Source organism: Brassica rapa, chromosome A01 (genome assembly GCF_000309985.2).
Source record: "Brassica rapa cultivar Chiifu-401-42 chromosome A01, CAAS_Brap_v3.01, whole genome shotgun sequence".
Taxonomy (NCBI): Eukaryota; Viridiplantae; Streptophyta; class Magnoliopsida; order Brassicales; family Brassicaceae; genus Brassica; species Brassica rapa.
Window position 1 is genome coordinate 9,409,700 of NC_024795.2, and position 24,205 is coordinate 9,433,904.

The 24,205-nt window shown below is 38.2% G+C and overlaps 5 protein-coding genes across 17 annotated transcripts; 2 read left to right on the top strand and 3 right to left on the bottom strand.

Annotated features, from left to right (window-relative positions):
• Positions 1 to 442: 442 nt before the first annotated feature.
• LOC103866702 (imidazole glycerol phosphate synthase hisHF, chloroplastic) lies at positions 443 to 4,455 on the top strand. The gene is given in 19 exon segments (XM_009144674.3): positions 443 to 830; positions 918 to 929; positions 1,014 to 1,096; positions 1,176 to 1,359; positions 1,435 to 1,604; positions 1,700 to 1,814; positions 1,900 to 1,955; positions 2,048 to 2,086; positions 2,202 to 2,300; positions 2,415 to 2,477; positions 2,562 to 2,624; positions 2,708 to 2,790; positions 2,875 to 2,983; positions 3,044 to 3,097; positions 3,259 to 3,321; positions 3,324 to 3,632; positions 3,717 to 3,822; positions 3,948 to 4,114; positions 4,197 to 4,455. Coding segments are annotated over 19 exon segments (1,992 nt in total). The 5' UTR covers positions 443 to 673; the 3' UTR covers positions 4,257 to 4,455.
• A 3,373-nt stretch (positions 4,456 to 7,828) lies between these two features.
• Positions 7,829 to 12,617, bottom strand: LOC103866712 (pentatricopeptide repeat-containing protein At5g62370). 4 transcript variants are annotated; one of them, XM_033292997.1, is made up of 5 exons: positions 9,441 to 12,617; positions 9,169 to 9,265; positions 9,006 to 9,071; positions 8,698 to 8,910; positions 7,829 to 8,627 (listed from the first exon to the last, which is right to left on the bottom strand). In XM_033292997.1, exon 1 carries the CDS (start codon positions 12,384 to 12,386, stop codon positions 9,585 to 9,587), a length of 2,802 nt encoding a protein of 933 aa, XP_033148888.1. In that variant the 5' UTR covers positions 12,387 to 12,617; the 3' UTR covers positions 7,829 to 8,627; positions 8,698 to 8,910; positions 9,006 to 9,071; positions 9,169 to 9,265; positions 9,441 to 9,584. The 4 variants fall into 4 exon arrangements, with proteins under 4 accessions (XP_033148888.1, XP_018513042.2, XP_033148889.1 ...); XM_018657526.2 differs by having other exon boundaries at positions 7,829 to 8,910; XM_033292998.1 differs by having other exon boundaries at positions 7,829 to 8,910; positions 9,006 to 9,068; positions 9,152 to 9,265.
• Positions 12,618 to 12,640: 23 nt separating this feature from the next.
• On the top strand, positions 12,641 to 17,647 carry LOC103866739 (NADH dehydrogenase [ubiquinone] 1 alpha subcomplex assembly factor 2). Of its 6 annotated transcripts, none has more exons than XM_033272131.1 (10): positions 12,641 to 12,884; positions 15,417 to 15,563; positions 15,802 to 15,858; positions 16,021 to 16,073; positions 16,191 to 16,317; positions 16,392 to 16,448; positions 16,513 to 16,572; positions 17,086 to 17,128; positions 17,238 to 17,291; positions 17,460 to 17,647. In XM_033272131.1, exons 2-10 carry the CDS (start codon positions 15,452 to 15,454, stop codon positions 17,521 to 17,523), a joined length of 627 nt encoding a protein of 208 aa, XP_033128022.1. In that variant the 5' UTR covers positions 12,641 to 12,884; positions 15,417 to 15,451; the 3' UTR covers positions 17,524 to 17,647. The 6 variants fall into 6 exon arrangements, with proteins under 6 accessions (XP_033128022.1, XP_033128027.1, XP_033128025.1 ...); XM_033272136.1 differs by having other exon boundaries at positions 16,191 to 16,242; XM_033272134.1 differs by having other exon boundaries at positions 15,417 to 15,521.
• Positions 17,648 to 17,659: 12 nt separating this feature from the next.
• Positions 17,660 to 20,832, bottom strand: LOC103866729. The gene is made up of 11 exons (XM_009144706.3): positions 20,559 to 20,832; positions 20,158 to 20,279; positions 19,913 to 20,064; positions 19,755 to 19,818; positions 19,644 to 19,671; positions 19,297 to 19,511; positions 18,870 to 19,127; positions 18,488 to 18,586; positions 18,314 to 18,364; positions 18,122 to 18,212; positions 17,660 to 18,030 (listed from the first exon to the last, which is right to left on the bottom strand). The coding sequence occupies exons 1-11, from the start codon at positions 20,707 to 20,709 to the stop codon at positions 17,855 to 17,857; spliced, it is 1,407 nt and encodes a 468-aa protein (XP_009142954.1). The 5' UTR covers positions 20,710 to 20,832; the 3' UTR covers positions 17,660 to 17,854.
• Positions 20,833 to 21,131: 299 nt separating this feature from the next.
• Positions 21,132 to 24,177, bottom strand: LOC103866749 (polyadenylate-binding protein RBP45C). Of its 5 annotated transcripts, none has more exons than XR_004448144.1 (7): positions 23,770 to 24,066; positions 23,156 to 23,624; positions 22,136 to 22,191; positions 21,922 to 22,052; positions 21,555 to 21,841; positions 21,289 to 21,473; positions 21,132 to 21,217 (listed from the first exon to the last, which is right to left on the bottom strand). XR_004448144.1 is itself a non-coding variant. In XM_033272118.1 (6 exons), exons 1-6 carry the CDS (start codon positions 24,064 to 24,066, stop codon positions 21,460 to 21,462), a joined length of 1,254 nt encoding a protein of 417 aa, XP_033128009.1. In that variant the 5' UTR covers positions 24,067 to 24,177; the 3' UTR covers positions 21,164 to 21,459. The 5 variants fall into 5 exon arrangements, 2 of the variants coding, with proteins under 2 accessions (XP_033128009.1, XP_009142977.2); XR_004448148.1 differs by having other exon boundaries at positions 21,147 to 21,357; positions 21,391 to 21,469; positions 21,568 to 21,841; XR_004448145.1 differs by having other exon boundaries at positions 21,147 to 21,357; positions 21,391 to 21,473.
• Between the last annotated feature and the right edge of the window lie 28 nt (positions 24,178 to 24,205).

A 24,205-nucleotide genomic window follows, 5' to 3' on the forward strand; every position in this document is an offset into this window, starting at 1 on the left:
AAAATCTCGATCGAATTTTGGTAGCTATTTATTCAGATAATTTTTTAAAAATAAAATAAAAAGGGTTGACTTGAGAACAAAAGGATGGGACGAGTTATTGTTGGCAAACACACTAAATATCATACAAAGTCCATAACCTCTCTTTTATTTTGTCCTTTTGCGTGTTTGCTCGACTTTCATGCCTTCCATTAGATGCTCGGAGTAGCCTAGGTGAGGTCTATAGGCGACCCTAACCCCTAAACCATTATTTAATCTCGTTTATTATAAGTTTTTTTTTCGCCACGCTTGTTATTATTAAAAACAAAATGGTAGGAATATTTTTCTTCTAGCAAGACTTATGTAGGTCTTATAATTAACTCGTATTTTGATGTTATAGTAGGACTTTGCAATTTAAGTGACCACTTTTTTCTGTTATAACAATTTTAAAGAGTCAACAAAACTCACTCTTGCTACGTTCAAATCTGAAGGGAGAGCAAGCTAGAAATCGCGTTATTTGAGTCAAGTGAAATCTAGGCCCAATATTCAAGGCCCAATTATTATATTTTAAGACACTCAGAGACGACGTCGTAAACAGTGATGTTTTGTTTAGTCTTGGCTCTTGACAATTGACAATTGACAAGTGACGACGTCCTTTTGAATTAACAAATGAAGCACAGACAGTGAATCACTATCAATGGAGGCTACAACGGCAGCTCCATTCTCATCCTGTGTCACTCCAAGACAAAACCTTTCTTCATCCCCGAGTTCGTTGCTCCTCTCCCGGAAGAATCTCGGCAGTGCTAATCTCAAATTCAAATCTCCGAGAAGCCTCTCGGTTCGCGCATTAACTCGTATTTTGATGTTATATTAGGACTTTGCAATTTAAGTGACAATTGACAAGTGACGAAGTCCTTTTGAATTAACAAATCGAAGCACAGTCAGTGAATCTGGTAATTTCTATAACTCACAAATTCAATCAAAAGTTTTTTAATTTTTCGATCTCAAGCTTTCGTTTTTTTGTGTGTTGCCTATAGTTGTGACTTTACTTGACTACGGAGCTGGGAATGTCTGTAGCATCCGTAACGCTCTTCGACACCTCGGTTTCAGCATCAAAGACGTATAAGCTTTTTTTTATTTTTCTCTAGTCTCCATGTTAATGTAGTGAGTGATGTCATTGGGGGAACTTGAAATGTTAGGTTAAAACCCCTGGTGACATTCTGAATGCTGATCGTCTCATCTTTACCGGCGTTGGAGCTTTTGCACCCGCCATGGATGTACTTAACAAAACCGGGCAAGCATCACTAAGCTCTGAGGATCTCTTCTTTGATTGAGGTGCTCTTTAAGTTACATTCATCGACTCTAGTGAGGAGAATGGACCAGGTTTTGCTCTATTGCCCCTCTTGAACACAATCATCATTTATGATATCATATACTCAAACTGTGTATTTATGTCAGTCAAAGGTCTTGGTGTGATACCGGGAACAGTTGGACGCTTTGATTCTTCAGCTGGTATAAGAGTACCCCACATTGGCTTGAATGCTTTGCAAGTGGGGAAGGATTCTGAAATTTTGGATGATGTTGGAAGTCGTCATGTGTATTTTGTTCATTCTTACAGGGCCATCCCGGTATGTATTTGAACAATCTCTTCTTTTTGCTATCATTTGCCACTGTCTATCTCTTCTTCTTATGTTCATAGTTTTCGGTTCTGTGATTGTTGCAGTCAAATGAAAACAAGGATTGGATTTCGTCTACCTGCCACTATGGCGAATCCTTTATATCTTCCATAAGAAGAGGAAATGTGCATGCAGTCCAGTTCCATCCAGAGAAGAGCGGGGGTATGATGTTTTACTTTTGTTATTTTGTTGTTGATATCTTCATATATAGTAATCTCATACTAATTCAGAATCTGGATATTCTCAGAGGTGGGGCTTTCTGTTTTAAGAAGGTTCTTGGATCCACAATCACCCTCGAAACAGGTAGGTTTCACTCTAGACTTTCCTGCACAACCTAAGCTTCCTGAGGTTTTTTTGGGTTTTGCTAATGGACACTACACTTCACTCGAAGACAGAAACCAATGGAAGGGAAGGCTTCGAAGCTTGCAAAGAGGGTAATAAACTTTTCCTTCATTATCGTAGTGTCTTATCCACAGTATTGTTGGTTTTTCTCTTTACTATTATTGCAGGAATTTTTCTAATGATATATATATTTTTCCATTTCTCTAGGTGATTGCTTGTCTTGACGTGAGGACTAATGATAAAGGAGATCTTGTAGTTACTAAAGGCGACCAATATGATGTGAGAGAGCAATCTAATGAAAACGAGGTCTGTTAAAATTGTTGCTTTAATGTTGTATTTTGAGCTGTGTTGACTAATCTGAGAGGTACTGAGGTTGACTATTTTATTGTCGCCGTTAACTAATTAACCTTTCTTGTGCAGGTTCGTAATCTTGGAAAACCTGTGGATTTAGCTGGTCAGTATTACAAAGAGGGTGCAGATGAGGTATGTTTCTTGCTGTTAATGGCTCAAACACAGATTTGTTTAGATTTTGTTTGCCATTAAATCATTCTCCCTTTGGGTTTTCAGATTAGCTTTTTAAACATAACTGGATTCCGTGATTTTCCTTTAGGGGATTTGCCGATGATACAGGTACTAAGATTAGTTGTTTCTCATTAGAGTTTTAAGTATTACTTCTGTGTTTTCTGATTTAGATTATTTTACATCCTTTATAGGTTTTGAGGTACACATCAGAGAATGTCTTTGTACCACTAACCGTTGGAGGTGGTATTAGAGATTTTACAGATGCTACCGGCAGGTACATGTTAAGAGTTTTCTTTTCAGCCTGTTTCTTTTGAACATGTTCTCCATAACGATTAAATATCAAATTACTTTTGCTCAGGTACTACTCTAGTTTGGAAGTTGCTGCTGAGTATTTCAGATCCGGTGCTGATAAAATCTCCATAGGAAGTGACGCTGTTTATGCTGCGGAAGAGTTCATTAAATCAGGGGTAAGCTTGTACATGCCGTCTCATTTTGTCGAAAACGCTAATCCCCTTGTTTTTTTGTAGGTGAAGACAGGGAAGAGTAGTTTAGAGCAAATATCCAGAGTTTATGGAAATCAGGTATGTTAATCGCTTTACACTAGAACGTAAGTAGCTTTGTTACAGATTGAGTAGACAGTGAATATACATTTGAATGCGTTTAGATATTCGTTTTTTTATATTCCCCAATTTACGTGAAGCAGCTTTTCAGTTTATTGATTGAGTTTTTCTCGTCGTCACAGGCAGTGGTTGTAAGTATTGATCCTCGTAGAGTTTATGTGAACCATCCTGATGATGTGCCATACAAAGTCATGTTCTCACCTCTTTTCTCTTTGCTTTGTCATGGTCTAAACGAACATGGTTGAGGCTGGCTACATATCATACATTTACATGGCAAAATTGGGCTGCTTTGAAAGATCAAGGAAAATACTCTAGAAGCTATGTTAACTCTAGTTTCAGATGTCTTGCGTCAATCTTTTCTGAGCTTTTCTTGTATAGCCTTGTGTTCTTTGTACTATACAAAGAATTGAGTTTCTCCATAGTTTTGCATACAAATTTAATCCACTTGCTATTGTTAGGTCCGAATGGGGAAGAATATGCATGGTACCAGTGCACGGTAAAATTCCAGCCAGCTCTTTTTTTGCATGTTATTTTTGAATTTGTCTCATTCTTTAACACTATTGGTTCCTCTGACTAAAAGGTAAGTGGAGGGCGAGAAGGTCGGCCTATTGGAGCGTATGAGCTTGCAAAAGCGGTTGAAGAGTTAGGTGCTGGTGAAATTCTACTGAACTGCATAGACTGTGATGGTGTGTACACTTACAAATTCCTTTTTAATCTTTAAAGCCGCATTGTTTCAGATTTAAAGATCATTCATTCTATGCTTAAATTTTCTCTCCTTATGTTTTTGCCTCTAATTCTTTGCGAGTTTCAGGTCAAGGGAAAGGATTTGACACGGACTTGGTAAAGCTCATCTCTGATTCTGTAGGCATACCGGTGATCGCAAGCAGTGGAGCAGGCACTCCTGAGCATTTTTCTGAGGTGTTTGAGACGACAAATGCATCTGATGCTCTTGCTGCCGGCATTTTCCACCGGAAAGAGGTAACAAACCTTTTATATTCTCCTTAATACCTTTGAATTTTAAACCTAGTTTGCTAACTGTTCTATGCCATTTTGTATGAAGGTACCAATCCAGTCTGTGAAAGAGCACTTGGTAGAGAAGAGCATAGAAGTCAGGATGTAAGAAATTCCGTTTCTGTTCAAGACTTCACGTGCTACCATTATTCATGTCACACTTTCAACAAGATCGATTATTATTTTCAATAAGTTATTATTATAACAGATTAATCGATCACTGATCATTTCGTTGTATGAGAATAGATGAACTTATGTTATCTTTTTATTTCATCATAAGAAAGCATATACGTTTTCAAAATTGTTCACTTTTCAGTTTTCTCTCATCTAAAATCCTTATTAATAATACAAGAAAGAAAATGAAATCTGATGATCCTGATTCCTGATAAAGGCCTAAGAAATTGGAAAAGAAGTTCATGAAAAAAATTGATGAGGGTATAACTGGTTCAAACTTAAAGGTGTGGGAGTGTGCTTTTTGCAGCTAAAATTTGCATTTTCTGTGTGCAAATGCAAAAGATTCTAACGAAATAAGGAGGTCAAAATGCACTCCTATATATTATTTGAGAAGTCACCTATTCTGATGAGGTGTTGATCATTGATGAAATCTTAAGAAAATTGTTATTTATATATATAATAAATTATTATTTAATAAAAAAAATAAAAAAATTTATAATTTTATAACATAAATTTATGTTTTCGAATTATACTTTTTCAAATTGTACTTTTTTATAATTTCTTTTTGAAAACTTTTTTTTTATGTTTGATACTGTTTTTAAATTTTTTTTAATATTTTTAAGTATTTATTTATATATTTATTAGAATCCTAAATTTCACATTCTAAAAACCCTACCCCACCCGGGGTGGACCACCCCTCAACTTTAAACCATAAGTCTAGATTAGTTAATCCTAAGGGTATAAGTGTTTTTTACCATTCATTACAAGTGAGGGTAAAAGTGGTTAGTGTAAACATTAAAAGTGGTAATATGAATGTGTTATTTGTGGCAATTTTCCATTACATTGCGATTACATTTTTTTGAAGCATTGCGATTACATAAGACAGAAAAAGAAAAAGAGAATCATCAGACCAATCACTGGGAAAAATGCAGTGGTGGTGGAGGAGGAGGGGTATACGAAGGTGCAATCACCGGTGCAGGATTGGTCGTGACGACCATCCCGTCACCAGCGAAGAAACAAGATCTCTTGGTACGGCCGTTGAGCTGAAAATAAAGGTTCATAGCGACCCATACTCTCCCTTGAAGATCGTCCGCGAAGCACCTGGGGTTCGTTTGCGGGCACGGCGTCGTTGCGCAGAAGGATTCTAGGATAGCCTGCAGCCTGTCTGGCGAAAGCCCCGGCTTGGGTAAACACCAGCGAGAGGGGGAAGGTTCGAAGAGTATGTCGCCGTCGTCTCCGCGGTCAGCGCCGCCAAAACAATGAGAAGGGATAAGAAGAGTTTCTGCATTCTTGTTGCTTTTGCGTTTGCGATTTGTAAAAAGGAGAGTGAGTATGTTGTAAAGGAGAGTGAGTATGTTGTTGAATTTAAAGAGAACTAAAATACTTAATGAAGCAAAGCTTCTAAAATTGGCAAATTTTGATTGTGATACGTGTTTCTACAACTAGATTGACATTTTAACAGCTGCACATTGATGGAAGTAAAGAAACACGAATTTGAAATATTGGTGGAAGGTTTCAAACTGTATGTAACAATTTTTTTTTTGGTTTCACATAAAAATTAGGTATTAATAATTATTAATTTGAAAAGTATAAAAATCAATCGTACCCATTACAATCAACTGATGGGGTAAAAGGCACAACCATAGAAATATGACAGAGTTCAGGCAAGTTGATAAGTTTTGAATATGGAGATGAACTTATAACATCTTTAAAACACTTGCAAAGATCTTGTCGAGCCTGTTTCGTCGTTGCTTGGCGGTTTATGCTATAAATAGCATTACAACAAGTTGCCGTTGTAATGTCATAAATTTTGAATATTAATTTTGCTATGTATATAATGTCATAAATTTTGAATAATAATTAGAAACATTAAAAATATAATTTTTAACTTCAATTAATTTAAAAATCAATCGTAAAGTTTCTATAAATTTGATGTAAAAATAACTGATGAATATTTAGTAATAACAAATGCTTGTGAAATTATATATGTAATTACCACATTAACTTCTCCAACATATATCATTCATTTTCTTGGGTTTCTTCTTATTTTTTTCGTTATAATTTCGTTTTTTTTACTTAATTTTTGCTAATGTTTTCTTAATTTTTTACATATTTTTGTCAAATATTTATTTTTTTCTCTAAATAATAATACGAAACATACAATCAACGAACCAAAATTCCAGTTAGAATTCTTTTCAATCATAACATTACCTTATTCACTATATTATTTGACTTAAATGCAATTTTTTTTTAAAATCAAAGTTCTCACATGATCCGTCAAATACAATCTTTCCAATATTCAAAGCCTAATTATTTATCTAACATAAATGGACATTATAAGAGATTAGTAAGTGTTATAGATACGACTATATTTTTATATGAATGTGAAATCATTATTTCTATAATTTATTTATATTCAATATTTTATGTAGTATATAAATATAAAAATAATTGATCAAACATTATTACACTTTCTACTTTTTTGAAAATTATCTACCATTAATTATGATTTGTAATATGATTGAGGTTATTTCGCAAGTGATAGTAATTAGTTTTATATTTTCCTTCTATTCTATATATAATTAAAATAATTAATTTTATTAAAAAGTTCCATTTATTATATTATGTAGTTTATGAATAAAAAAAGAATTGATCAAACGTTAATATTCTTTATATAATTTCAACAATTAGTTACCATAAATCAATATTTGTAATATAATTTAGATTTTTGGGCAAGTAATATTAATTGGATCTAGTTTTGTTTTTATTTCAAATATAATTTTTCAACTAAGAAAATTATAAAATAAATCTTAAGACTTCACAAATGATCGATATGTAAGCAAAATTCATTTAGTTGACTTCTAGTTTAATATCTAGGAGAATTTTTTTTTTATAAATTTTGTGTAAAATCATATAAATAATTTAAAATTAAGATAAAGTAATTTTTAAGCCATGATAGATAATTTTATAAATGCTTTATTTTATTATAAATGACTTATAAGTCATGACATTATAAGTCATGACATTATAAGACATTAATAGTTATTATAATACGAATATGATGTTTTGTATAAAAATATGAAATCATTATATCGATTTCTGAAAATTGTGTTATACTAATTATTTTATGTAGTATATAAATATAAAAAAAATTAATCAAATATTATTACACTTTCTATAATTTTGACAGTTAGTTACCATAAATTATTATTTGTAATATCATTTACACTATTTGGTAAGTGATATTAATTCGTTTTAGACTTACCTTTTATTTTAGATCTAATTAAAATAATTAAAATTTAAATACTTTTCAACCAATCAAATTATAATTATTTTCTTAAAACTATCTATATGATTGACACCTAAGCAAAAGTTACTTAAATGTCTTCTAATCCTACTATATATAGGAGGAGGATACACTATTTACGTTTTCGATGCAGTTAAGAGGGAATTAGATTACTACTTTACCCTAGCTCATGTAGATCATCAGTAATAGGCAAACTGTAATAGATATAACATATTTTTATTTTTATTTTTTATCTCTGATAATCCAACTTAATCCAACTTAACAAGGGTATAACTTGTTCAGACACAATGGCGTGGGAGCTAGCCTTGTTCAAAATGCACTTCTCAGCTCAGTTCAAACAATACATACATACAAACATATATAGACTGTGTTGAGCCGACTCAAAAGGTCTTTGTATCTATCTATACTACAAAATGTTAAGCGGATTGTCTCCGTACTCTTCTTCCTCAATATGTTTCTTCTGCCATCTTGTTCAGAAAGATGCAGCCAAGAGGGCATTTAAGCCTTCTCCACACCTCCAATGAACATTCTTCATCCGATCTGCTGATATACAAATCCCACTGCAGCTCCAGTCAAACGAGGCAACACAGATGTTGCCTGCCTGCTCCTTCCACTCACAGTCTGCAGTTTCTCATCGATCAACATGGGAACTGATCCATACTAGGGAATACATCCTAGAAACCATGATCCTAAAGAGACATCTTCATTCACGTACTTGTGAAGTGTATGTTTCTGTATCCACAAATTTTCCTTGGTTAATAAACAATCAACGTATGATCTTATACACAGAAAGCAGTTTAGTTTTTTTTTTTTTGGATTTGTCAAGGCGCCATGTTTACTTTCTTCCGCCTGAATAATTCTATCAAGAATTCCACCTGGAGTGGCACTGGCCGCAGAAGACACTTTAATCAGAAAATATGTAGGCATGAATCAACCTATGGCCTTTTACAAACCGCATCACGATGCCTTTCTCTTCCTCGAGCTTCTTTCTCTCCTCACCTAAAAGAAGACCATGTCCAGTCCCATACAATGTACTTAAGGCTTAAACGGTGAGCTTGGAGAAACATACTGAGAGGCATTCAAATGGCAGGACTGAATCCCTGCGCTTTCTGCTGCTAAACGCAGTATTTATCTTAACAACCATCAGATTCTTTTGGTGACAGTTTCAGGGAGCTTTGATATCATCAGAAACGAGTGAACGATTGATGATGGATTCGATTCTTGCGCGGCTCCTGCAGTCGCTAATTCCATTTCCAAAGTCGAAATCATTTTGTCAAGTGTTCTGCGTAACACCATTCAAGCACAAACCAAAAAGATTAATGCTAAATAAAAAAAGAAAAAAGTGAAGTTTAATATCAGCTATTTTTTTTCACTTACTGAACTGCATCTGGACTCTTGTAAACTTCTCCAAGGCTGTCTTTTGACCCACGCTTCAAAAACCTTCTGATAAACAGAAAGAGAATGATATGAACAACTCGGAATCAAGAAAACCCTTGTCCGGTTCATGACAATATCAAACTCACCTAATTAGAAAACTTACTTTTGATGAATCACAGTCCTCTGGCTCTGACACTAACTGCAGCCGTTCATCTGAAGCTTCCCTTGATACAACAATGGCTTCAGGCTCAGGCCACATTCTATTCATATGCACAAAGTATGATTAGTGCACATAATGACGGGATCATCTGCTTGTGACTCCAGAAGAAAATGTCACACAATGATTGGTTTTGGTTCTCTCACCAACTACAGTTGCATCTCAACCATGTTGTCTATAAAAGAGTATACTTGTCTATAAATACATTGTTCTGTTACCTGTCGGAGAAGAGAGCTCCCGCGCAGAGGAATCCGATCCAGAGAAAGAAAGTCTATTTCTTTGAGACAAAACTCTTGGAAGCAGACAGCTCTAATCCTCTATGTTGTCTAAGCAAAACCATGATAAGCTATAGAGAAAGAATCTCAAAGAGTGACTGTGGGACTAATCGAACGAGGCCAAAAACCAAGAGCAGCCATGTCTTTAACTACTTTAACCGCTTCCATGGTCAATCCAGAGTGACAGAGACACTGAAGCAGCGTTTCATAAGAGTCTCTGTTTGGATACACACCATCCTTCTGCATTTCCAACATCAGAGCTAAAGCATCACGAGGTCTTTCACTTTTACAGAGACCCTTAAGCAGCGTACTGTACATAACTTGATCCGGCTCGCACTCAGAGTCCTCAAACAAAGCTATAGCAGACTCAACGTCGCCTGCTTTGATATGAGCTTTCATCAGGATAGTAAAAGTCACCTGATTCGGAACAACTCCTTCCTTTTGCATTGACTGGAGATGGTTATAAGCTTCATCAAGGCTCCCTGCAGCACAGTATCCTGTTATGATGGCGTTGTGGAGGTATAAGTTAGGGACTAGTGACGTTTTCACTTTCCCAATCACTTCCATTGCAAAGCTTTTTGATCTGTAGTTGCATAGAGAAGAGGGGATTGATGCTACAGGATTTGTCTGAAGAAGACGTCGAAGAAGCTCTTCTTGACCAGGCTCAACAAACACTCGTCTCTTTCGTGCCATTGCTCTCCATAAACCACTGAGCAGTGTGATGTAAGCAACGTGATCATGTTTCACCTCGTTTTCTCCCATTAAACCAAACAATGTGAAAGAAAACTTGAAGTCTCCCTTCTTCAAGAAATGACCAATGAGTGAAGTGTACAACACAACGTTTGGAGATAACCCGTCTTCAACCATCTTATCAAGATACTCACATCCTTTCTCGATCATACCAGTCTTCACAAACCCACTGATCAACACCGTGTAAGTAAAAGAGCTAGGTCGGACGAAAAGCTTGACCACTTCTTCAACCAACTCGTTTGCTTCGTTGATCCTTGCGTTTCTCGCGTACGCATTGATCATAATCATGTAAGCAATCTCATCAGGTTGAATCCCAGACTCGAGCATCCTGGCAAAGGTCTCTTCCGCCTCAACAACTCTTCCTTGTCTGCCAAGAGAACCGATGATTGAACTGTAAATAGCAACCGTAGGTCTCAAACCAATCTCCTCCATCACATCCACAACAGCAAAGGCAGCGTCTCTGTCGTTGTTCTTGCATAACTCATTCACAACTATCAAGTACGTATCAGGATCTGGAACGAATCCCCATTCTTGAATTAAATTGACTAAAGACCCCAAATCCTCTATAAGACCTTCTTGAAACAGACATTTGATCACTGAGTTGTATGAAAAGGGTAAAGGCGTGCATCCTAGATTCACCATCTTCTTGATACGAGACAAAGCAGCGGTGAAGTTTCTTTGCGAGCATAGAGCGGTTGTGACAACGGCAAGTCCCTTGGCAGCTAGCTTCGCGTTTTTTCCAGCAACCTCCTCGAGCAAAGACTCAACTTTCACCTCAATGTTCTCAACACCATCATCAATAACCGCTGGACTTATTACCCCACATCCGTTATCCACAATGGCTTGTAAGATAACCATAGCGTACTTAAGCTCGTGGTACTTGGGAAGCATCTTCAAGAGCACAAAGTAAGTGATATGGTCAGGGACAACCCCGTTGTCTAACATCCTCATCAACAAGCCAAGAGCTTGATCCAATCCCCCCTTCTTATGAAACGCGGATATAAGATTCGTATAACAATGCACGTTGCGTGATAAACCTTCTACCCCTCCTGCGCTGTTCTCGAAAAGCCTCAAAGCATAATCAACATTCCCTTCTTTGCAGTAGCTACCAATCATTATATGGTAAGTGAAAACATTCAACCGCACACCTTTTTTCATCATCTGACTAAACATAACCCTCCCTTTATCGAGCACACCAAGCTTCACGAACCCATGGATCAAAGTGTTGAAAATATAAGTGTCGAGCTCGCAACCTTTCTCAACCATCCGCGAGTAGAGCCTCATCGCCATCGTCATATCATTGTCCTTGCAATACTCTCTCATCAAACAAGTGTACATGACCTTATCCACAAAGTATCCGTCAGCTTCCATATGATCAAACAAAGCCTCTGCTTCCGCAGCGCATCCTCTTGTACAAAACCCGTAAAAGAGAGACTTATAAAGATTAACCGGAAGAGGCATTCTCGTCATCTCACAGAGAGTATCCAACATCCCAACCGCTTCATCCAAGTGACCATAACCGCACAACCCTTTAAACAGTCTCTTGCCACACCAGAGGCGTAAACAACTGCCTCTCGCTTTGACTTGCTCGAAGTAAAGATAAGCCTCGAGATAGTGACCTTGATTACAAAACTCGTCGACTACTAAGCTACAAGCGTTGTCACTAGGAACATAACCAGTAGCTAGAACTCTATCTAAACATGATCTAGCCTCGTCGAATCTCCTTAACTTAACCAAACAAAGAACCATTGAATCCAAAACAGAGGAATCGGGAACGACACCGTTTCCGAGTACGCGTTGGTTGTAGAAAGTTTCGGCCGATTCAGGCTGACCCATCTCCGTGAGCTTCCTTATCAATGCCCCGCAGCAGCGAGAGTCGAGTTCTATTCCGTTGTGGACTGCGAAGTCGGCAACTAAAGCTGCCTCTGATGTAGAAGAACAACCGTCAATGACGCGGCGAGTGACTTCCCGAGCAGAGTCCAGGAGACCTCGTCGGCGAAGGTTAACTATCAACGACAAACATCTGGACCTGTGGTCAGAAGAAGCAGAGGTCGATGATGGGTCTGACGGAAGAGCGCAAGTCGTAGCCTTTCTCGATTTCACTAAGCGATGGCACAGAGCCTTCACCTTTAACATCATTTGAAACTCACCAAATCTCAAGATTTGGCGATTGAAAGGCTCTTCACGAACTCAATCAGTTGCAGAGATGAAACAAAGAATCGTACTTTAGAGTAGTTAGTGACGAGAAGATAAGATTTTGAAGAGATTTTGGCAAGAATTAACGGCGACGATGAGAGGCAAAGCGCGGGGTTTGAAACAGAGTCATCGAAGTCGTACTAAAACCCTCGTCATCTTCGTACTCTCTGTAAATTGGTTTAATGTGTTAACCGGTACATTTGGTCGAATTCGTTTTATGATTCTAAACCGGGTTTTGTGGTTGCAAAACCGAACCATTATTAAGCTAACAAAGTAGTAAGTAACTTCAAATTCTTGGCCTTTCCTATTGGCTATAATCATTTTACAAAACAATTAATTTTTAAAAAGTATTAATCGGGTTGGATCTTTATTACAACCCGATATAACGAAACAGAGGTGGATCCGGATCCCAGACGGAGCAGAGCACACCTCTGATCGGAGAACAATGATACAGTAAAACGTAACAGGGAAAGTAGAAGAAGAACAGTAACTCGTATGATTCGATCCAATGTATTACACAAAGAATCGCTCTCTCTCCTGCCAAGAGTTTACATGTAGAAACAACTCAAAAGCAAGGATGAGGAATCCATGGTGATTTTCTAGGAAAATCACAGAGAAACAAACCAGAGAAGATGCGAAGAAGATAACAAACTTTCTTGATATTTTTTCGATGATCCTAACTTCTGTTTTCTCAAGCTATATAATTGCTTCCTCTTGCTGACGTGGCTGAGATGACGTGGCTCTCTTAGTATCTTCTTTTCCTATAGCAAATCCTCCCTCTTTGAGAAAACCTTGACCACAAGGTTTTGAAGAACCAACAACTCGTGTCCACAATTGCAGCAGAAATGAAGATTTGACACTACTCTGGCCATTGGTACGTCTGTTGTCTAGTTCTTTAAGTGCTCTACTGGCCAGTGATAGTAAGGCCAGCAACATGAAAGTTCTTCTCCTGTATCTCCAGTGTATCAGCCTCGTGTGCAAACAGGTTGCGTAACAGGTCTCGTGTTGTTGTTTCGTAATGTTGCAATAACTTTGAACTTAAACATCCAGTTCTTGCAGAACCGTCTCTCCCAGTTACCATCATGTAACCTGAGGCACTTGCTTCGACAATCCAGAATTATTTGCTCCAGATATAAGTGTGTGTGGTCAGTTCGTAACACCACTGTCTTGTTGAGTATTGGCTGTTCTGCATCAAACGTGTTGTCATCCCTTGCCATGATCACGATCATTGGAACTGAAGTTTCTGTCATTACAGTCACAACACTAACAACAACTTCTTCATTGTAGATATGGTCTCCAACCATCCGATAATCTCCTTTTTGACAAAACCATCTCACCGGTATTATTGAGTTTCCGAAGAGAAGAAGCTCACTCTCATTTCCCCTGTAGCTCTGCTTAGTACCTGATTCCTCTTCCCAAGCAGCCTTGAGTTTTTCACATTGTAAAGGAAACATCAATCTCAGTTTGAACAACAACCATGAGCACTTCTGTTTACTCCAGTGAGCTAAACTCTCTGCCACTTTAACCATCACCGTATCAATGAGGATAGGTGGATAGGGACATGTAGGATCAGACTGGTACTGAACGAGATTCTTCCCCAAGTCTGAGAAGGGTACTATCTTTTTCTCAACGTGAGCTTCAGAACTGAAGAACCATGACTGTTGTTGACTTCTCCAACGACCACAAGTGCTCATTTTCTCCAATGATCCCACATGATCACTAGCACATAGACTGTTGGAGGTTTGGTGCTTTACTCTCATAGATGTATAATGATCATTTTGTGGCAGGAATCTCCCTAGGTCCTCCATTTTATACTTAAATTTCCAGTTCTTGTGACACCTCGGTTGCTTCCTTTTACAACCAACCCTTTGAAGCAAAAGATCAAACAAGTGGTGTGCAACTAGCTCAGCCTCAGCATCTGCTGATTTTTGAATCAATTCTTCCCCCATGTCAACATCCAAAACGTATGTGTGTTCTACCCTTGGAGATTTCCACTCATCAACTCTCAGTTTGTCAAAATCTCCATGTAATTGCAAGCTTTTGTTCTCAAGAAACACATATTCCAATCTTCCTATCCTATGGCATGGTTCCAAAAGAGAAATTGGTACCTCGTTTACTAGCGATTCAATCTGCTCTGGATCCTCTGAATTCACATCTACATCAAGAGTCAAACCAGTCGACTCCATCTTGGTAGTTAAATCACTTTCATCTCGTATGTGAATCGCTGAAACTGATAAGGACTGAACTTGCGACTCTGAAACAGCAGGATTAGGCATCGTCATCTCTTGAATCACATCGGCCTTCCTGACCTTAAGTGCCACTAACCAATTATGCGTTGATACGTCCCTCTCCGTCTGCAATCTGATCCGTTCCGGATCATCTCGTTCACCAAACATACGTATCAAGCTACTCTTTAGTTCGTCCCAAGTTTCAAAATACTTGATTTCTTCTCGTTGATGAACAAAAGATTCTGCTTTACCTCCAAGAAGATACACAGCTAACGCTAATTTGTTCATATCCGAGTAGTCATCACAAGCAAATTGATCTTCCAACTTTGAAATCCAAGGACGCAAATCGCAGGAAACACCTTCGAAGACTTGGAACTCAACGCCTGCCATTGATTCCGAGGTTCGACTGGCTCTGATACCTTTGATACAGTAAAACGTAACAGGGAAAGTAGAAGAAGAACAGTAACTCGTATGATTCGATCCAATGTATTACACAAAGAATCGCTCTCTCTCCTGCCAAGAGTTTACATGTAGAAACAACTCAAAAGCAAGGATGAGGAATCCATGGTGATTTTCTAGGAAAATCACAGAGAAACAAACCAGAGAAGATGCGAAGAAGATAACAAACTTTCTTGATATTTTTTCGATGATCCTAACTTCTGTTTTCTCAAGCTATATAATTGCTTCCTCTTGCTGACGTGGCTGAGATGACGTGGCTCTCTTAGTATCTTCTTTTCCTATAGCAAACAATTCTTCTGGGACCATAGAAAAGAAAGCAAAATGTCGAGGCTATGGGGGAGAGTTGCCGGAATGTTCAGAAGCAAGAGTTTCATCGGAGCAGACATGACTGGTAACAAGTACTTCTCCAGAACGGAGCAGATTGACGGTCTTGGCGAGTATTGTTCCTCCAATCTTACTGTCCCAAGGCTTGTTTTTTTTTTTTTTTTTAATTCATGGGTTTGAATTCGATTGATCAGTGATGCTTTAAACGAGTCCTATTCTACGTGTGATCGTGTAATGAGATCATGTGTTTGATACTCAGTACATATATGAAACTGACGTAACTTATTTATAAACGTTTCTTGTATTGTGAGCTTACATGTTCTGATTTACTTCTTTCTACTTTGCAGTGAAGGAGAAACGATGGGTTGTCTTTAGACGAGAAGAGGACCCAACCTCTATTCCTGGTAACTTTCAAACTTCATCAAATGGCTTGTTTCATGGTTTTGTTTCTATGTATGAGCATATATATATATTTTGATTCTCTCTTGGGGGTTTAAGATAGGCTTACACCTGATTATTTGCATAGATATAGTTACATTTTTCTTGTCTGATCGATGTTGTTGTAGTTGAATGGATATGTTGGCTCAATGGGCAGCGAAAAAGAGCTCCTACTCCAGAGGTAAGAAAGATCAACTCCTCTTTAACCTGATATTATTTTGTAATGAGCATAGCGTTCTTTCACGTTCATGGTTTCGTTGCATTTAGTTTCTGATGTTGTTGTTTCTTAATGGTCCAGGAAATGGCTGAACTTGATGCAAGGCGTGAGCGTGTGAAGCTTAATGTTGCTCGTATGTGTTTCCAGATTCATAATACATTATCTACAAGCTACCTATCCTTGTGTATTAGCAAGTCAAGAAATTTTTGTGCGTTTTTATCTATTTGGTGTTGCTTCAGTTTCTTTGCAAATGTTAATTATTTTTTCTTTTGCATTCTCAAGTTCTCAAGAAAGAAGAGGAGGAGAAGAAAGCCAGAGAAGGAGAGAGTTCCCACAAAAGTTGTTCAATTTGTTTTCTTCATTTATGAAGTGGACACTTAATGTTGGCTCTCTTTGTATAAAGGTAAAGCTGAGGGTCCAGAATTGACAAGCTTTGTTCGCCACTTCCCAGCGGATTCAAAAGGTACTACATTTTCTTTGTGTCAATTGATTAAGGGAGACACCATAAAGTGCTGAAGGCTAGCCTCTTAGGTTTAGTATGATCAGATAAAGATTGTTACGGACAGGCATTTACACTTATGACTAAATCTGTCTTGGTAAAGTGTCTTTGGAATGACGTCCATATGCGTGATAAGAAATGCTTCTGAGGGAATTGGTGGATGATGCTTGTTCTGCTGTTCTGTGTGTATCTGTTGCAGTGATGATCAGAGTAGTTTTGTTGTAACTTGAATGAGAAACATATTGTGCATTGCCTTGTGAAATTCTTTTGCTATGATAGTAAAAATGTTTCATGTACGTCCATTGTGGTTGGGATAGATTAGAAGGGCAATAACAGATTTTTCACTGTCATTTGTCGATTCTTAGGGTGAGGTTCCTACAGTTGCTAGTTTTCGTATAACACAATAAATAAAATATTCTGCCATAAACTCATGAAAGCAGGACTGACAGATTTTTGTTTGTTTGTTAATGCTTAAAGGTGATAAAACAGATGAAGCTAGTAAAGAAGCGGATCAATCAAGGTAAAATATCTATGCACACATCATATCTTGTGTTAAATCTTTTCATGCTGAATGGAAAACGCAGCATCTTTCACACCATAAGCAAATGTTCTACACGTTGCTTTTACAGGGTCAAGGAACATGATGAACCCGAGATAGTTACTGCAGAGCCACCTGAACCAAAGTAAATATACCTTTTTAACCGAACACACATATTCATACTGATGTATATTAAACTTTTAACTTCTTTCTAATTGTTACAGACCACTAGCAAGTAGAATCTGTTCTCTGTACTAATATATTTTTTGGTATGCTTGAATCCAAACTAATGACTATGATGATGATAATGCAGGACAACAGAGCCATCAGGGTCTGGATCATCATTTAGGCCCGGGACATGGCAGCCACCATCCTAAACACATCTCATTCTCACGTAGATAAACAACCAACTGATTTTTTGTGCAATCATCTGTTTGTTTGTTCTAGTCTACATAAACCGATTGGTTCGAGATGATTAAAAGAGCTATTAAGGACCCTAAAGTTTGTTGTAGCTCACCAAATATGGATTTATACCTCACCCAAAGAATGATATAATTCACACTCTACACAGTTTTTAGTAGCCAAAATCAACAAACCAATGAATCAAAATAGCCAAAATCAAACAAAAAACACAGAACCCATCTTTTTAAACCCTTATTAGGTTGGAGAGGCAAAGAATAAAGGTATGGAAGCCAAAACATGGAGACTCTATTTATGGAAAGTGCCAAAGAAGCCATTAGGAACCGCAACTGGCATTGGCTGATTCGTCGGGAAAGGAGGCTGCATAACCGGAAATTGGGCGGGAACGCTGTAAGGTTGCAGTCCAGCCGTCATGAACGGTTGGGAAACGCATAGCTGCAACGGGTGGCCACTTGCGACTACACCTACATCACAAAAATGGTTCATCCTAGTTAGGAGCAAAAAACATCGGTTGTTGTTCTTTAGGGTATCGATTAAGAGATTCAAGTATTTTACCTTGATGCTTCAGGTATTGGACATGTTGTGGGGGAGGTAGAGGACGGGATAGCATAGGTGGTGGAAGAGGCGGTGTTCCTTGAACCAGATTCTGGAAGAAAGAAGAAAGACGATTACACTACACTAGAGAGATTTTCGACCAAACTAACCCAATGACCATATAAACTTAAATTATATGCACCAAGTTCTTACCTGAGAAAGTGGCTGGGCAAATACAAACTGTCCTGATCTCGCAACCATTACCTGGAGTACAGTAGAAAGAGCATTTAGAAACATATACACCAAGTAAAGCTCCTACAGTTCAATTCATTATAACATATACGTTATTTTTAAAAAGTGAGTTTGGGATCTTCCATGAAATACAACCTGAGGATTTGGGTTTACAAACATTGGTGATGCTTCAACAGATTGGTATGGAGAAGTGAATGTCTGTGGCTGTGCCTTGTTAACAGTAGGCCCGATCATCTGCAAAAAGGTGGTACGCAAATGGAAGTCTGATTCATTGGTTGCAAAAAAGAAAAACTAAGTTGGTGGAAAAACTAAAGGAGGTATTTTGTATTACTAAGTCAGGTCAATTCAAAGCGATTTCTAATCTGGTCTTCTATACTGACATTTGTTAAGGATCAGGCTCTTAGTGCTGAAACAAGTAAAATCTACTCTCAACTACTAGCTGATAAAGTCCCCTTTCACGTGATATGCCCGAAGAGACAAAGAGAGGCAGAGATAATACTGGAAAGATAATACTTACGTGCTGAGGAAAAGGAACACCGACAGCATTTCCAGCAGTCAAATTACCATATGGTACAAACTTGGAAGACAGAGATGTTTGGGGCATATAAGGGTTGTTCCCCAGATTTGGGTAAACAGCTTCAGGAACATGTAGCATGGGAGTGTTGTTTGGTATATAAGCAACATTTCCAATGTCAGGCATAGCAGTAGGAGCCGGTGAAAGACGTTTCGTATAAGATGGAGAAAAGGTCTTTGCCTCTGGATTCAACATGAACTCCTGTAAGTATTAAAGATGAAAACTTGGTAATTAAGTAACAGATAAAGTGAAATGAACCTCAAACTAAGCGTATACCAACGACTCCGAAAGTGTTCTCAAAGAAGAAGGAATGGCTAACAAATTTTTAAGACCGAACAATCAAACAAACATAACTGTACTTAGGAATTACCTTAGCCTTTTTGACAGCTTGGATAGGTGCTGGTTCATTAGGAGGTGCCTCTAAACCCTGACACAACCCTGAGGTTTCATCAACGGCTGTACTCTGTGAGGATGAATTGTCAGTGGAAGAGGGTCTTTCAGCAGCATCGTGACAACCATTACTTAGAGGTTCCATCACCAACTTATCTTCTTCTATTGGTTTAACTCGTTCGGACATGCTATCCACTGGATGATCATATGTATGAAAGTTGAGGAGAAATGTAAGAAAAAACATCAATTTAAAAAAAAAAAAAAGCAGAAACAACTCAACCATAGCAATAACAAAGCTAAAAACAACTATGGAGAAAATGAACTTACAGCTAGAACTTGAGCTTTGGATATCAACCTGCAATAGGAAAATTAACAAATAAGCAGCTATTAAGTAATAACCGAATCAAGCAAATGAACTATCCATTGTGCAAGACTAACATTATCCAACTGGCGAACATCAGGAACTTTTTCACTAGGGTTCAAAATCTTGGCTCCTGCACGTCTGGTCAACAAAAGCATTCAAGAATCAAAGAAAAGAAAGAAAACTTATCTAAAGGCAACAATGGCCGCGTGACCAAGATAGTAACTGTTTTTACCTAACATGATGATTTCTCCTCCCCTCAAAGCAATTATTTTTAGACTTGTTTGCAGCAGAGAAGCGAGGCTCAGAAGGTAATAAAGTTTCAGTGGCTGATCCAACATTTGCAACCTCATAATTGCCTGTAACATTTGACGGAAGCGAGACTCCCTATATCAATTCAAAGCAAGTCACATACACTGTCACAAAACGAAGCTCTAAGATAATAAATAAAAAGTGAAGTAGATAAATAAAAGGAGAGACCTCAGCAACTATTTGAACAATATTGGAAGACGTAATAACAAGTGTCTCCACCACACTTCCGCTTGCTACGTTCGCTTTACTCTTCCCCTTCTTAGTGATTCTCGCATTCTTCAAAACAATGCCTAAACAGAGCAAATAACAAATCAATAGACAGACATATAAAACAATAGCAAAAAAAAGAAGCTTTATATGATCTGGACAAGCCCTGATTCCATTATTTTATAGACTGTTTAAACTATCTGATCTCATTGTTACATATAACAAACCAATTAACAGAATCTTCAATTCGATACCGAAGATACCATTCAGATCTCTACTATGACATTGTATAAGCACGAAAAAAACAAATCAAGCTAAACATATTGATCGAAGAAGATCAATTAACCAAATAAGAAGCATACCGAAGCCGTTATCGACGGAAGCTGTGTAGAATAAACCAGAGAACACGGAACCGTCTTTGACGTGAACGTGAACCTGCGATCCGATGATGCACATAGTCGCAATCAACAGCGTTGAGTTCTTGTCGTCTTCCAATTTCCTTTCGAATCCCATCCTTTTGAGCTTTCAACGCAAATTCAAGTTTGATTCTCTCTCTGAAAATGTTCAAATCTGTAGAAGTATCTATCTATGTACCAGCACCTTGTACCAGAAACGAAGAGATCTAGAGAGGTGCGAGGGAAGCGACTCTTCCTTATTTTCCCTCGTTCTCCAGAGATTATATGGGCCCTTACTTCGTATAACATACCCGGCCCACTTCAAAAGTATAAACGTAGATATTGGGCCTTATTGGGGGCTGATTTATATCTCGCCTTATGTTTTTTATAGTGTAGAGTAGAGACGTATTCGTTGGCTATGTGAATAAGAAATCCCTTTTATAACTGATGAGAGCTGATGACAGTAGATCTAAGAATGTGTATATGACACAATATGTTCGTAAACGATTCAACATTTAATCAACTTGTTTCAAACTTATATAAACAGGGCGGGGGTGGTGCCAACTATGGCCTTGTAGAATCTGCTAAAATAGAAGACAGTACATAAACATAATGGTCAAATATGCCAAAAAAAAAGCATTTCAGTAAAAGCCCCCTTGTTTCCGACTTAAAGGAGGATACTTAACAATTGTCATGCAAGAGAAAAACAAACAAAAACAAAACAAGAGTTGTAGAGCGAGAGAGTGTGTAAAACTGAGACGAAGAGCTTAATACACATCCACTTCAATAATTCAATCACCATTTCCAAACGGTGTTACATCACAGACAGCTTTCTGAAACTTCAGCTCCATCACGACATACATACACATCATGCTTCACTGCAATTCAGAAAAACAAACAGAGGGAAGAAGAATTAGCAAGCTCCGAACAGGACATTTTTTTAGCGTTACTGACTTTTTCAATTGCTTAAAAGTACCTGCTGGTAGCCACCAGGCTGCTGCTGCTGGTAGTTTCCATAGCCGGCACCAGGGTAGCCACCATAGTAGGCGTTAGGGTCCTGAGGAGGAGGCGCATATCCGTAACCTTCATATCCCTGAGGAGGATACCCATAGTATCCACCACCACCACCATACTGGGCCTGATCAGGTTGAGTCTGTTTGTTGTTAGGACTGCGACCCCATGAAAGCCGAATGCTTTGTCCGCCAAGTTGTGTTCCATTCAACTGGTTCAGTGCTTGCTCTGCACACGCCCTGAAGCGCACAGACAGAGAAAAGAAAAGTGAAACACTTTCTCAAAGTAAAAATGATGCTCATCTTCAAGGTCACACTACCTATTAGCATACTGAACAAATCCACAACGTTTTCCTGCAGGTATTTTAACATGAACAAGTTCACCAAATTGACCAAAAACTGACTTCAAACCATCTTCTGTCACACTTTCATCTAAAGCTCCAACAAAAATCTGGTAAAGCAAAAAGAACACTAAAATTCACTCACTATACCTTATATAGAACAGACTTAAGGAAACCGAAACAAATTACGTACCGTTGTGTTAGTTGGATCAGTTTCTCCGGGATTTCCTTGAGCGCTCTGATATGCACCTGCAAATAACAGACGAGAGAACTTAATGGAGAAAATTCGAACTTCTACATTCTAAACCAAACAGACACTAGAACAAACACGCACAAACAAAAGCAGTTGCAAAATTATCTAATAAATATCAGCAGATAAAGCAAGTGGCATTTTTTATACAAGTTGGAGATTAAGGTACAGAGATTCTGAAATGTGGATCCAACTTTGAGAAATTAGAGAATGTGACCAAAATTCTCCAGGATATGACATTATCACAAGTAACCTAAGTTCCTTCCATGGCCTGACACTCGTAACCACAGTAATCAACTTGCTGACCAAGATAACTAACTAACAGTAAAAAAGTGTTGCTAGCATAAATTTAGAAGAGAACAGTAACTGAGAGAAGGAAATAAAAATTTGTAACACTAACTACTGAAAGAAATTGAACTGAGAGGTATGAAGAAGATTACAAAAGGATTTCATACTGGAAATCGAAATGTGATGAACTGTAAAATATGAAAATAATTAACTTAAAGGTAGGGCTTAAAAGTAAAAGAAAAGACTTATGCTTGAAAAGTAAGGAGCTGAAAAAGATAAATTTGAGACTGCAAAAAGCTAATTGTAAATAACTTCTTCTGAAAACATAACCAACTGACCTAAATGAGGCCACGCATTAAGGTGGTATCATTTTCAGCTGTAATCAGTTCCCCAAAGAGAGCCTCTTGTTCTCCTGCTTTAAGACAACATGAGTTTTTTTCTTATAAGCTTTAGGATGTTTTGCGATATTATATATATTCTTTAAAGTGCTGAAAGGCAAGAACCGGAAGGAAAAGGACGGTATTAAATCATCTATTAAGGCGTTAACTAACAGAACAAGCTTCACCAATCAGATAGAGAGGCAAATGAATACCCCAAGGAATGTACAATCAACTACCATAGACAGTTAAAAGACAAAAGTCATCAAAAATCTGGTTCCTTAGTAATAAAACATACCTGGTTGTTGCATCGTAAGAGGCTTCTTGTTAGCAGCTGGACCAGTACGCATAGGCCTGGAAGAGCAGTATTGACCATTCATCTCAGTCATGGCACGAATCTGCTCACTTTCATCCCCAAACTTGACAAATCCGTACCCCTTGGACCGTCCAGTGGTCCTATCAGTCACAACTTTAGCGCCCTTGACAGATGAATACACAGCCTTAAACGTCTCAGTAAGCATATAGTCAGTAACATCAGGCGCCAGATCTCCTACAAAAACCGTGTGCTCAGGCCCGTCAGCCTGGCGTCTCTCTCCAGCCCCAAGCTGAGCCCAGTTCAGCCTGAACGTCTGCTCACACCCCGGCATTTGAGCACCATTGTAAGTCTGCAAAATCCTCTCGGCTGCAGCGTGGCTCACAAACTCAATAAACCCATAACCTTCAGAATAACCGCTTTGCTTATTGCGAATGACTTTGGCTTGTTGAACCTGCATCCACCAAAGCAAAAAAAAAAACACTGAGTCTTCTTCCCTAACAGTCATCGAATCAAAGGTTAAAACTTATAAAGGACGAAACTTTCTTTCTTCAAATGTGTAAAAATTGATGCTTTAGATTAATGAAATTGACTATTACCTCGCCAGTGAGTGTAGAGAAGATGTTCTTGAGGTGGTTTTCGTCCATCCATGGCTGGAGGTCTCCGATCCACAAGGACCGGATCTCTCCACCTGATCCTGGATTCTGAGATCCACCGCCATACTGCTGCTGTTGACCAAGAGACGGCGACGACTGTGGATTCCATCCTGCCGGAGGCTGACCCTGTTGCTGCTGCTGCTGCTGCATCATCATCCACTGCTGGTGGTGGTAAGCTTGCTGGTCCTGCCCTGATCCTGCGGCAGCACCGTTAGCGGCTGGAGGTGACTGCTGCATCATGACGACGTTCACCTAGAACAATGGAGGATGCCCCTCGGACAAAAGGGCAAAGGACAGAGAGAGAGAGAGAGAGAGAGAGAGAGAGAGAGAGAGCTAAAGTTGTCTCTGTTGCATTTTAGAGAAAAAGAAAAATATCTTA